The 14,267-nt window shown below is 38.2% G+C and overlaps 1 protein-coding gene across 1 annotated transcript; it reads left to right on the plus strand.

Annotated features, from left to right (window-relative positions):
- Positions 1-8,355: 8,355 nt before the first annotated feature.
- Positions 8,356-9,727, plus strand: LOC141336962 (uncharacterized). The gene is made up of 5 exons (XM_073842719.1): positions 8,356-8,380; positions 8,495-8,815; positions 8,917-9,225; positions 9,321-9,389; positions 9,657-9,727. Exons 1-5 carry the CDS (start codon positions 8,356-8,358, stop codon positions 9,725-9,727), a joined length of 795 nt encoding a protein of 264 aa, XP_073698820.1.
- Positions 9,728-14,267: the final 4,540 nt, after the last annotated feature.

Genomic DNA, 14,267 nt, shown 5'->3' on the forward strand with positions numbered 1-14,267 from the left:
TCAGGAGTGTTATCACACATGTGAAGTTTGGGACAGATCGGACATTGTATGCCTGAGTTATAGGAACTTCCTTTTTCATGGCGAAACATCGAAATTTGCGAGACCGCTATGGACACGCCCTCCGATGAAAACTCTAGATCTTTGCAATTTACCGTCACAAAGTGCTTTAGATTACACTCAGCAAATTTGGCGTTAATCCGGATAAATCTCTAGGAGGAGTTCGTTCAAGTACGAGGCCTGAAAATGGCAAAAATGACTAAATTTGCTGAGAAAATTAAAAATAACCGACTTCCTGTTGGGTGTCAAATTTTGCTCCAAGAGGCTTTTTTGTAGGTATTGGACCCTATTTTAAATAGTTACCATGTTTTATGGTCTACAAGCATTTTTAAATATTATTTTAATAGTCTATAAGCATCTGTGAAATAATTATAAACAAATATATTAAAAATAAATACATATTAACTTAGTTGATTTTTTGGCCTTTTTGTATTTGTTTCTCATTCTAATTAAGTGAACTGAGCAGTATAGTGTCATACTTATAAGATACTTTGTTCTATCAGTCAGAGTGTATATATGTATTTAAATCACATAATTTTTCCTTAAAAGATAAAAAAAAAATTTTAATGCTCTTTAAGCACCTATACAAAATAATTATGTAAAATTACACTGACAGTACAGTACATATCAATTGATTCTATGGATTATTGTCATTATTATACACTGACAATGAGCTAAATAGCATTAGAGGTCAAACGATTCCTTATCTTATGAGGACCTCTAGTGTTCATCCCTGGTATTAGAGCTTTAATCAGACGAATTTATTTGACACTTTTAATGTTTTTGGGGCCTCTCAGCATGATAACATTTTGAAACTACACGTATTTCCTAAGAATTTCTTGTTCTTTATATGTAAAAAGTTTTGATGAGTAAGAATAATGCAATTTAAAGATATATGAAAATAACTCTTCATCTTTTTTATTGTTACTTTCATAAATCACCACATCAACACCGTTCAAGATATCCCAAAGCCGTTCACAATATAGGGAACATTTTCCCTATATTCTGAGGATGATGATAAGAACATGTAATTCATGATGATAACAAAATGTTATTATTGCTTGCTTTACGTCCACCACTTCTGTTTAAATGTCATCGTTACCTATCTGTTCCATTTGTGTGTGGACATTGCTTTGCAGGTGACTCCTGTTATAAGACATCACTCTTAAGCGCTACATAACTAAGAATCAATTAGGAAAACGGTGCCCAGTTGGCACATGCATTCACAGTAACCCTCTGCCAGTTTGGATTTAAAGTTTACAGAAATGAAAGGGTTACATTTTTAAATCAACACACAGACAAATACACACTAAATATACAACTTTACCATCGAGTTTCATTTGTTAACATTGTTAACATGAACAATAATAAATAGCATTTATTAATGTTAATTAATATTAACCTAAAAAAGTACTCATATATTGTTTAAAGGTAAATTAGTATCTTTTAACATAGTGTATGTACTGTGAATTAACATGAACATGAACACAGTTCGTGTGGGTGTACAGCAATACACAATAAAGTGCTCTATAAACGCTTCATTCTTTCAAAATATCTTTAAAAATCAAGTTGGGTATTGTAATGGGGCGATATATAAATATAACTCATCTTAAAATGGTACAATTTTCAGATGTTTTGAACAGATAACAGCAAAGTTTGTTTTGTTGTCAAAGTTTGTCTTGAAATTGTTAGTGTTTTTTTTTATTGAATCAAAAATTTTAATTATGAAAATAAATGTCTATCAATGAAGATAAATCGCTCATGCTAAAAAGCTGTATTTTTCTTAATCTTTTGCTATGTGACTGAATAGGACAAGTTCATGGTACAGTTCAGTAAAAAATAAATAAAAAACAACAACTGCAATATACAAAGAATGAAAGAGTTCGTGACCCTTTATATTTTCTCAAAGATCAGACTCTCAAAGTTCAGACTTATTTATGCAGATTAAACTACAGCAATGTGCAATGTGCAAATTGCATCTTCCTCAAAGATGGTCTTAAGCAAAACAGCATGTTCCACTGGTCTCTCTTCCTTTCACCCCTCCCCCCTTCAGTCACTCTTAGTGTCAACACAGACTGTCAGCCCAGTGACAACAGTTTACTGATTTCTTTTTTTAATTTTCTTTAATTCATAGAAGCTTGAATAACTATGATATTACCAGCACTTGCTCATAATGATTAGATCTCTGTGTGAAAAAAGTTTTAAAGAGTTTGGATGCTGCACTTTAAAGATATAAAAAATTAGGGTTATGTTTTTTAAAAAATCACCACGTCAACACCGTTCAAGATATCCCAAATCCGCTCGCAATTTAACATCTTCAGAATCTTCTCTTCATGTTAAAAAAGTTTGGTGTGAATACCTTGTTATTCTTAGAAGGAGTGTGAATTTGTTTACAGCCTGATTTTTCCAAAAATCCACATTCAAATCAAAATAGCCGGCTTCCTGTTGGTCTTAGCTAATGAGTTTGATTTAGAAAGTTGTCCAGATTGATGAGAACAATATATGTACAGAGTTTGGTGACTGTAGGAAAAACTAACCCCCCAACTTTTGTCAAAAGATGGCGCTATAGAGTGCCTGCTCCACGCCCATTTATGACCTTTTGCCAGTGTCTAACTATCATTAATATTGATGTGTGTGTTGAGTTTCATGAAATTCTAAACATGTTATCTGCTTCGAAAAGACAGGAATCTAATTTTAAAGTTTAACACGTTGCCATGGCAACAGCATTTGATTTATCATCGTACCCTTTACATATTCTTATCGGCCGTGTTTTGACATTATTTTGATGAAGTTTGAAGAAAATCAAGTAAAATTAAGAGGCTGATTTCAACGCATTTTGAAAATGAAACGCTTCCTGCTGCCAGTTGGTGGCGCTATAACTTTGACTCATAATAGTCACATTTATGGAATCGGCATCATACAACGAACAAACTGGTGAAGTTTCATCAGAATCAGGCAATGTGTGCAACAGTTATTAGACACTTCCTGTTTCTCATTTCTCGCCATAACTTTGTCGCCTTGCCACGGCCAAACCGTTCGAGATATCAAAAATCCCCTCGCAATTTAGCGTCCCCAATGTCTTGAGATCATGCTGACCGAGTTTGGTGACAATCGTATGGAAATCCTGGGAGGAGTACGTTAAATTCCAGAGCATGCGCTTTTTAAACAGCCCTAAATATCTCACTTCCTGTTGCGTTAAGAAAATGACATAGAGTACAAAAGTTGTTCAGCTCAATGAGTTCTATATGTGTACCGAGTTTCATATGTGTACGTTCAAGTATGTGTGCTATATGGCCCTAAAAATTCCAGGGGGCGCTGTAGAGTCCCCTTGCCACGCCCCGGTACCAGCCTCTGTGACGTCCTGATGGCCGCAGATTCCGACATGTGTGCAAATTTTCAAGAGTTTTTGAGCATGTTAAGACCCCCTTAAGTGCCCGGAAGGTTAACAAAAAAAAAAAAAAAAAAAAATAAGAATCCTTAGGAAAACAAGAGGGCCTTCGCCCATTCTGGGCTCGGGCCCTAATTATTACAAGATAAGAGTTTTTGTGAATCTTATAAACATTTCTGGGAAGCCTGGAATAGTGAGAAAAGCAGATATGAAAACACTATTATTTGATGGGAAATTGAAAAGGTACACATTAGGGAATTTTGTTTACTCTTGTGAGAAGTAGATTTGTGCCATTGAGAGATATGGATGTTCCTACTTATTTTTTCTTCAACCTGGAATACAAGAGTGCAAAATAAAATCAAATGCACAGTTTGAAAAAAAACAATGAACATTGTACATCTGACCCTATGGAAATGCAACGCTTAGCAGTAGACATTTATTCCAACTTATATTCGGCTGAGAGCATAGACATTCAAACTCAAAATGAACTTTTAAAAGATCTTCCATGTTTAAATGAAGTAGAGAGAAATGCTTTGGATTTTGGACTTACTTTCGGGGAACTAACTGAAGCTGTTACAGGACTCTCTATGGGCCATACTCCAGGCATAGATTGACTTCCTAGTGAGTTTTATAAACATTTTTTGAAGTGTTGCAGGAATGTATTCATACAGGCTTTTTACCTAAGAGATGTCAACGGGCTATTTTAACTTTCTCATTTCAGAAAAAAGGAGATCTTACCTTATTGAAGAACTGGAGACCAGTGGCAATTCTTTGTACTGATTATAAACTTATATCAAAGTGTCTTGAGAATAGGTTAAACAAAATATTGTATAAAACTATACAAAAGGACCAGTCATATTGTATAACAGACAGATGTATTAGTGATAACTTACATTTAGTACGTCCATGTCATTGATTATGCTATGTATAATAATACAAATGTGGGATTTTTTTCATTGGATCAGGAAAAAGCATTTGATCAAGTTGATCATCAGTACCTCTTCACAGTATTGGAGGCCTTTTGGTTTGGAGAGCCATTTATCAATATGATAAAACTTTTATATAACAATGCCACATGCATGATTAAGATGGCAGGTTGTCTGTTAAAATACAAAGTGGCATAAGACAGGGGTGCCCAATTACAGGAAAACTCTACAGCCTGGTTATTGAACCTCTAAACTAAGGGAAAAACTAATGTTTTTACAAGTAAATAGTTCTTTCACCAATGACTTCACCAACTTTCGGCTTATTCTGATGATATTACTGTTGTTTTAAGGAATGCTGAGGATGTTAAAGTTTTAAAGGATATGTTAATGATTTATGGTAAAGCCTCATCAGCTAAGGTTAACTGGGTAAAAAGTAACGCTCTGGTGTGGTTTAAGCCAAATTAGTCCAACACTTCCTGGTAATCTACAATGGTGTAGAACTGGTCTTAAATATTTAGGGGTGTTTTTAGGGAATGAAGATTATAAAAGACAGAAATGGGTGGGTTTTGGTGGAGAAAGTGTGCGCTCTGTTGTCTAAATGGCAATGGCTGCTACCCCAGTTATCATATCTGTAACAACCTTGTAGCCTCATTCTTGTGGCATAAGATGAGTGTTCTAGAACCTCCCGAATAACTTGTAAAGGATATTCAAAACATATAATAGACTTCTTTTGGTCTGGTCAACACTGGATAAAAGCACCTACTCTGTTCTTACCCAGACCGGAGGGCGGTCAAGGACTTGTGGACATAAAAAGTAGGGTAATGACTTTTTGACTCCAAACAGCAAAAATACTTCTCTATGGTGTTGATGTCAGCTGGTCTGATGTCACTTGTGCCCAACTCAGAAGAGCAGGAGGGATGGGGCTAGACCGGCACCTGCTTCTTATGGACATTCATAGTATTGAGCTCTATGGATTAAAGGGATAGTTCACCCAAAAATGATAATTTGATGTTTATTTGCTTACCCCCAGGGCATCCAAGATGTGGGTGACTTTGTTTCCTCAGCAGAACACAAACGAAGATTTTTAACAAAAACCGGTGCAGTCTGTCAGTCAAATAATGACAGTCAATGGTTACCAAATCTTTAGAGGAAAGAAAAACATACACAGACGATTGTTTTTTGTGAATAGTATTTATATCATTTTTTACCTTTGATACACAGCCACGTCCATCTCTCCTGAGCACGAGCTTAGCTTTCGGCTCGTTACATGTGAATGCGCTCTATCGTAGTATACGCAAACGGCGGAAGCGATCTGTCGCGTGTATATGACACTCATTGTTTACACAGTGCACACAGACTGTGGGTATAGCAGCTATTCAAAATGGTAATTACTTGCGCTTATCCTGATTGTTGAAACCGATTTAAAGCTAAAAGATTACAAGATTACCCCTACTGCATAACTCTGCTGTGGACTCTGAAATGGTAAAATCCCCATCAATGAAAAGAGCTCTAATGAAGGCGGGATTTATAAAAATTGCACATCTTTTAACATCAGATGGCTGGATATCGGCAGAGACACTGACTTCTAAGCTCGGTTTTAAGTCAGTGAGACTGGTGCAAAGACTCTTAAATGAGATTATTGATGTGTTACCAGTGAACTTTAAACAGCTGTTGGAAACAACACATGGAGAAATGGACTGCTGCTTCCCAGAATTGGAAGTTGTACCAGCTGTCGGAGAATTTTAAGAAAAAGAAGAGTTTCTACTCAGTTTTAAGACTCATGAATTGGACACTTTTAAAAAAGACTGGAAAAAAAGTTATATATTCTTTACACATGTGTAAAAGTTTCTCACATTTGTGCTTTAGAAGGACTTAAAGGGTCTAAATGGCATGTTTTTTTTTTTTTTTTTTTGATCAGGCTCCTCCCCCAAGGCATGCTGGAGAACCTTGTACAAACCTCCCTTTGAAAAAAGGTCTAGAAACTTCAGTGGAGAATAGTGCATGGTTTAATACTGTAGCTACAAACAGATAAAGAGTGCACATCGATCTCCAGGTAGGGGATGGGTGCCCTTTTTTGGTGTTTCGTTTATTCTTACAATGTGGTAGACTTGTGCCTTTACTCTCCAAACTAGAGGAATGGTGTGGAATTTTAGGGGTGATGTTTTCACCAATGCTTTTTATTTATGAACCTAAATACAGCAAAAACAGAAATACAATTCATGTTTTGTTGATTTTTTTTGTTTGGACAGGCAAAAATGGCAAATTTGGCTTAAACATGAAGTCCAATTAATGTAATGACAATTTTAAAAGATGCACTTTGCACCACACAAGTATGCACCTCAGTCACCTGTGTTTTGTTTTTCAAACTCAGTTTTTTTTATTTATTTATTTATTTATTTTTTTTATTGCTCGTTTTGTTGTAAATGCATAGGTCTGTCTGGAGCCATTATATTTTATTGTTCTGTATTTGATGTTTGGCAAACACACACATGTCAGTATAGAAATATTAACTTAACATGCAGCTCAAATTTGTAACCTGGAACATCCGTGGCATTAGCTCTCAGAATTAAAGTTCTCAACTATTTGGAAAATCTACAGCCAGATATGTTTACTACAAGAAACACACCTTTCAGACTCAAAACTTAACACCCCTAAGATCAACACAATTAACTCACTCATTTTCGACAACTTAAAAATCAAAACAAAGAGGATGTATGTATCTTGATAATGAAAGGATCTACAATTTGTCCATAACACAACTATTTCAGTCCCAGAAGTACGCTTTATTATCATGAACATATCAATAAACAATAACCCGGTAAGAATTGCCAACGTGTATGGCCCAAATTCAGACAACCCTACCTTTTTCCACACTTTAGTTTCTTCCATTTAAAACTGAATTGAAAATTGAAACTAAAACTAAGATGTACACAGAACGCATTATTTTGCACATTTTCTGGAGATAGGTCCATCACCATTGCACTTGCCTCTCACAAAAGAAAGAAGCATGTGTAGAAAGCCATGTAAAGTAATACAAGTTCAGCTTAAAAAAAAAAAAAAAAAAACTTATATTGGGACTTTATGCCATCTCTCCTCCCATCCCACTGCATCTCATGTTTTTAAATGACAAATGTAATCTGTGTGATTGACTTTCGTTCCATTGCTTAACTCAGACATACATATATGAAGCTGTTTTGCTTATTGTTGTTCAAGCAACTTAATTAATTATAGTTGGTTTATAAACATTATTTTAAACACTATGCACACTTTTCAGAGATAGTCATGTTATTGAATAAACATACATTAGTAATAGTTAGCTCGATGTGGCCTCAGGAGATTAGCCAGAATCACTGCAACTGAAATTATGCAATTTAGATTTGAATATAATTCAAATTTTGATAATACTTAGGTACAAAATTCGAATTTAGTTTTTTAGTTATTTTGAAAGCCCTAATTGTTACATGTCTCCTTATGTTTCTATTCCTTGGACTGTTATGTTATGGTTTTTCCCATGTTTGTGTTAATTTGCTTTATTGTCTACACCTGTCATAGTCATTAGTCTCACTCTTTATAAGCAATTTGTTCCTATAGGTTCATTGTGCTGTCTTAACGTTATGTTGGTTGTCATGTATCCTGGTTCCCTTATTCATTAAATACCTCGTTCGTTTGATACTCCTGACTCCCCGAGTTCCCCTCTGGCTCATCATCCCCCAGCAAACGTAACACTAATAAGTATGAGAGAGCCAAATTATTGAGGGCCTTGTAAGTTAAAAGCAAGATTTTAAAATTTATGTGATATTTAATGCCAATGCAGAATTTGTAGCCCAGGAGAGATGTGCTCAGATTTAGAAGTTTTGGAAAAAATAATATAAAATAACATTATGTAATAGCTGAAGTTTGTATAAATATTAAGAAGGGAATCCATAAAAAAAAAAAAAAAAAAAAAAAAAAAATTCAGTTTGTTATGTTACTAAAGCGTGTACAATGATACATGGTTCATATTTCACAGGTAAACACATTTCTACATGCTCTTTAAAATCCTGGGAAAGTGTTCACTTTATATCTGCATGCAAAAGTTTATATATAATGTATATTTGAACAACAAAAGTTTATTTTGTTTCAGGTAACAGTGGAGTGGATGAGTCTCATGTGTTCATCAGTTCTGGTGAAAATGTCCGTTTGCCCTGTAATAATGCTCTTCATGACTGCAAATCAACTACATGGATGTATAACAGATTCAGTCGTTCAGCAACAGTTGTACTGATTCATTTAGGAAAAAAGAAGAAAAACACAGCGAGTCATGAGAGACTGAGTCTGGGGTCTGACTGCTCTCTGAACATCAAGAACGTCACAAAAGAAGATTATGGATCTTACTGCTGCCGACAATATGTGAAAAGACAACAACAAGGAGCTGATGCTCTTGTTTATCTGCATGTTCTTCATGGTAAATTTATGAATATGTGGTCAATTTAAAAAGGGCAAATTTCATTTGAACTCTCATGATGATTGAAAAGTGTGTGATTTGTGTGTTATTCTGTGTTTCAGTCTCTTCATCATCCTCACAGACTGAGATCAGTCCAGGCAGCTCTGTGCCTCTCTCCTGTCAGTTGTATTCATCATATGGACTCTCTTGTGATGATTGGATCCGTTCTGAGAGAACTGAGATGTTCTGGGTGAATCAGGCTGGAGTTAAACTGACGATATCAAACTTCAGATATCAGATATCAGCTCCAGGACACTGTATCATCACTCTGACTACAACACTCCTGAATGAAGATGACAACAGAGAGTGGAGATGCAATGTTACTCACAGAGATCAAGTCAAAAAAGCCACAAACACTGTCAAGATTTCAGGTAATACAAGAGTCACAAAATGAAGAGTATCTGATTAAAATATGATTGTCATTTTCTACAGTTTGGTTAAACTGGACTAACATTCATCTTTATAGCTGAGGCTGATTCAACAACAGCAGTGATTCCAGTCCACACCACAAACTCTCAGGATCATGAAACTAAAGGTACATCGTCACTATCTTTCTCACATCATTGTTTTGCAGTGACTCTCAGATACTGTTTTCTTCTATGAACTAGTGCGCTTAGGTGTTCAATCAGTAAATTTGTTTTGAAATGCTTTTATTTGGTTTGGAACAAAGTCACACTTCTGGTGCTCACAGTTAAAAATGACCAGCCTACAAAAAACAGCTTATGAATCTCGTTATGCAATATTATCACCAAATATTGGATTTAATCTTTTTGTGAACATGTTTTCTCTTAATGGCATACAGCAAAAGAGGAACTTGAATGTGAATGTTTGAGAATTCCCAGCATCATCAGTCTAGTCTGGGTTCAGAGATGATCTCTGGTCTCCTGCGGTCAAACTGACTGAGTTTTGAGTAACATATTTCCGAACCTCAGCAGTGAGATCACAGCTCTGAAAAGATAAAATAGCTGTCAACCATCTCAGCTTTATAAGAACAACTACACAATTACTGCCGTTAGATGAAGCATAATGTTAATGTTTCTCCGGCCATCCTTGACTGAAGCACAAGCATCACTCTGTAGACTCTCTCTATCAGCCCTTATTGTATGGACTTTGTCCCTGGCCTGATAATGTGTGTAACTCTGGTTTTCTAAATAGGAAACAAGTTGCTGCATTGCCATTCTCCAACTTTAACTGCTGGATCATTATTCAGAGGTACTGCATGTCATTACATGCAATTCATTAATGCTGAGATCTGCAGTGCTTTGTCAAGAATTTTTCGATGTTTTTTTTTTTTTTTTCTGATTGTGTCTATCATCTGTCCACACATCTTTCTTGTAGAGATTTCGATTGTTCTTAAGACTGTGGCGTTTGCTGCTCCTACTGTGATTCTTCTTCAGATCATCTGTGCAAGAAGAGCAGGTGAGTTTTTGTGCATCTCACAATCTGATGATTCACAATTTGCATTCTCTGAGCTTAATAAATGTTTTTGTGTTGAATTTTATTATATATATATTTTTTTTTTTGCAGGGAGGAAGAACTTGCTGCATAGAGAGGAAATATAAATACAATATTAGAATAAAATACTCTACAAATAACAGGCCAAATTACAGCAATATTTATATTCATCTCAATGATATTATGGATATTTGCATGCAGCTTTCAAATGAATGTGTTCCATGTGCTGTACTGAATGCTTTAAATGTAATATTAAATACAGTGGTCAACAGAGCAAGACAAATAGTTTTAATGACCATGAATGATTATAATTGTCACGGGTGTGTGCAGGACGAGACGAGACGATAGACGAGATTAACAATCAACAATATATTTAATAGAATTCTCCAAGATGAACAGGGCTGGAACAGGCAGGAACACAGAGGGCTTTCACACACATCAAGATAACGTTAAGGACCGACAATACACTGAACTCAAAGACAGACTTATAAAGGGTAACTCATAATTAAACACAGGTAACGGTGATTACTCAAACGAGGACTAAACCAAATGATCGCAAAATGACAGGGGGAAGACAAATGGGAAAAACCAATGACAAAACTGTGACATTACGCCCCCCTCCAAATAGGCGCGTCCTCGCGCCGTAGAAAAACAAAAAAGAAGAGAGGGGCGGAAAACCAGAAACCTTGAGTCCATGAGGGAGGGGGCTTCGGCGGAGGACGCAACCTGAAGGAGGGGGACCAAAACATAAGTCCAGAGAGCAAAAAAGACAGTCCAAGGGGGGCGACGACGGAGGGAGGAGCCAGGGAAGACACAGGAGGGACCTGAAGCAGGAGAGCAGGACCCAGATCGCAGCCAGGATGACAGCCCACGGCGGAGCCGACGGAGGGAGGAGCCATGGTGGAGGAAGGACCGCCGACTCCGTGGGGCCGACCGACAGAGGCAGAGCAGCTGGCAAAGGAACCCGAAGCGGAGATGGAGAGTCGAAGATCCAGGGCGACACCGCGGATCCGGAGGGCCAAGGCGGAACAGGAGGCTCTGGCGGCCGAGGCGGAGGCGGAGGTCCGGAGGTCCACGGCGGAGCCGGAGCGACAGAGGATGGAGGCTGTGCCGAAGGGAGGGAGGAGTCCGAAGGAGCCGTTGGGACGGCGCGACGAGGCACAGCCGGAGGAGCAGAGTCCTTAGGTGACGGAGGGACGACGACTGACCAGGGCGGAGCCGGAGAGACGATGGAGCCTGGTGGAGCTGGTGGACCGACGGGCGATGGTGGGGAGGAGGGCATTTAGAGCCGTGGTGGAGTCGCAGGGTCGGAGGGCCGAGGTGGAGATCTGGACTCAGAGGCTGGAGGCGGAGCTGAGGGATCCTCCAGCCATGCCACCGATGTAAGCTGGCATCCCTGCGGCGAGCCCACTGCAGAGATAGTGGGCTGAGGGTGAGCAAGGGGACTGACTGATGACCTGGGAGACTTTGGGCAGCTGGGCGGAACCAGCGGGGACTCAGGACGGCTGGGCGGAACCAGTGGGGACTCAGGACGGCTGGGCGGAACCAGCGGGGACCAGGCAGATTCAGACAGAAGAGGGCGGATGGGTGGGAAATTTATGTAATGCAGAGGTTCAGAGAAAAAGTCTATTAAATCAGGCTTGTTATACTCCACAACTTCGGAAACAAAGTCAATTAAGTCCCCAGAGATGTGTTCCAGCTCACCCCCAGCGGAGTTGCAGTGGGCAGGGCTCTCCATTTCCCTCACTTGCTCCACGTCGCAATCCACCGTCGCAGATGTAGAATCCGGCTCACGCACCTGATCAGCCAGAGAGGACTCCGGTTCTGTCGCTCGCGGCTCTATTCCCTCATCTGCGGTGCGCTCGGGTTCACACTCTGCATGTCGAGGCGATGATTGGCTGCTCTCTGGGTCGTGAGTGGGGCTGACGTCCTCCTCGACAAAGCCGACAGTCCGGTGAGATCCACAGGACGCCAGCATAGGCAGCTGTCCGGGTAGTGCGTGAATGGGATTAGACTCACATAGTCTCTGGTGTGGTCCTCGAGAGAGTGGTTCCCCTGCTCCAGAAGGAGGATGAGGACGGCGGGATCATCCATGAGGGAAAAGGGAAAAATAAAAATAAAACACTGTTACAAAAAACGGAAAAGAAACGCAGGGGAAGACGCCGTGAACTGTTTTGGGTCGGTCCTTCTGTCACGGGTGTGTGCAGGACGAGACGAGACGATAGACGAGATTAACAATCAACAATATATTTAATAGAATTCTCCAAGATGAACAAGGCTGGAACAGGCAGGAACACAGAGGGCTTTCACACACATCAAGATAACGTTAAGGACCGACAATACACTGAACTCAAAGACAGACTTATAAAGGGTAACTCATAATTAAACACAGGTGACGGTGATTACTCAAACGAGGACTAAACCAAATGATCGCAAAATGACAGGGGGAAGACAAATGGGAAAAACCAATGACAAAACTGTGACAATAATAACATAAATACATGACAATTGTCTAACCTTGATTCATCTAATCATCATATTAAACTTTCTACAGAAGGCTTTTAAAATGTTGTAATAGTCCATTTTAACTGATGATTTGACGTCATTTAATTATCATATTTACAGATATATTTGCTTTTTTTTTTCTCATATGAAAATATATGAATAATTTTATAAGTTCATCATTTCTTTCAGACGTGCAATGAGCAAACATAAAAAATATGTTTTTTTGGTCTTCAATTATTTTCCGAATACTTATTTCAGTCTATTTTACAGTCTTCTTCATCACGAGACAGAACATCTCTCAAGTCTGTCAAGTGAAGTCAAGTCAAGCTTTATTGTCATTCTGCTATGTGTGGACATATAGTGAAACGAAATGTTGTGTCTCGCAGGACCACACTGCTACATACTGGTTAAAGGGATAGTTCACCCAAAAATGAAAATTTGATGTTTATCTGCTTACCCCCAGGGCATCCAAGATGTAGGTGACTTTGTTTCTTCAGAAGAACACAAACAAAGATTTTTTGCGAAAACCGGTGCCGTCTGTCAGTCAAATAATTGCAGTGGATGGGCACCAGACCTTTAAAAGTAAAAAAAAAAAAAAAAACATGCACAGACAAATCCAAATTACACCCTGCGACTCGTGAAGATACATTGTCCTAAGACACGAAACAATTGTTTTTTTGCGAGAAACTGAACAGTATTTACATATTTTTTACCTCTGATACACAGCCACGTCCATCTGTCATGAGCACGAGTTTAGCATCAGGCACATTACATGTGAACGCTTTACAGTTTGTTCTGAACCTGTTAATTCCTCAAACCACGGAACTCCACAGACTCCATTTAAACTTTTTAGTAAAACTGACAATTTCAACATCTTCTTTTGATGTACATTGATAAAATATTAAATGCTCAATATGTAACAAATGATTATGTAATTTTGATATTTGCATACTGATTTGTCTTATGTATTTTGTAAGCTAACCTCTGACTGGTCTTTGCTTTTTTTTTTTCTAAAAGTCTGAGGTGAGATGGTGCAAGCATTGCCTTATGAGACATACATGATGGCCAAGGGCCAATGGATTGGTGTAATGGTATAAGGGCTTCAGACAATTGCCGCACATTGAGCTTAGAATATATCTAGTTAGTCTACCACATACAGTATTTACCAAGTGCAGATGTAAAATAAACTGTCCTGCTCTGATTCTTGCAGGTGAGTTTTTAGAGTTTCTTATGTTACATAACAACAGACAGAAAAATCCAAAACATCTAAGTATTTACAGATAAAATAAAGTTAAGTGAAATCAATGAGTTATCACAAAATTGTCACGGTTCATACATCTGCCATGTTCTCATGTCTCTTCTTCTTCTTCTTCTTTCTATTTATTGGCAAATCGCACTTATCAGTGCATTACTGCCATCTGCTGGAGACTTGGATCAGAGCTCTGCGTTTTCA

This window comes from Garra rufa, chromosome 1, assembly GCF_049309525.1.
Source record: "Garra rufa chromosome 1, GarRuf1.0, whole genome shotgun sequence".
Taxonomy (NCBI): domain Eukaryota; kingdom Metazoa; phylum Chordata; class Actinopteri; order Cypriniformes; family Cyprinidae; genus Garra; species Garra rufa.

What these genes read in the sequence shown, in the direction of transcription:
- LOC141336962 (XM_073842719.1), top strand. Translation starts at nt 8,356, where the DNA reads ATGATACATGGTTCATATTTCACAG. An exon ending in TTATCTGCATGTTCTTCATG is followed by an intron (nt 8,816 to 8,916) that starts GTAAATTTATGA and finishes TCTGTGTTTCAG; the next exon opens with TCTCTTCATCATCCTCACAG. An exon ending in AAACACTGTCAAGATTTCAG is followed by an intron (nt 9,226 to 9,320) that starts GTAATACAAGAG and finishes TCATCTTTATAG; the next exon opens with CTGAGGCTGATTCAACAACA.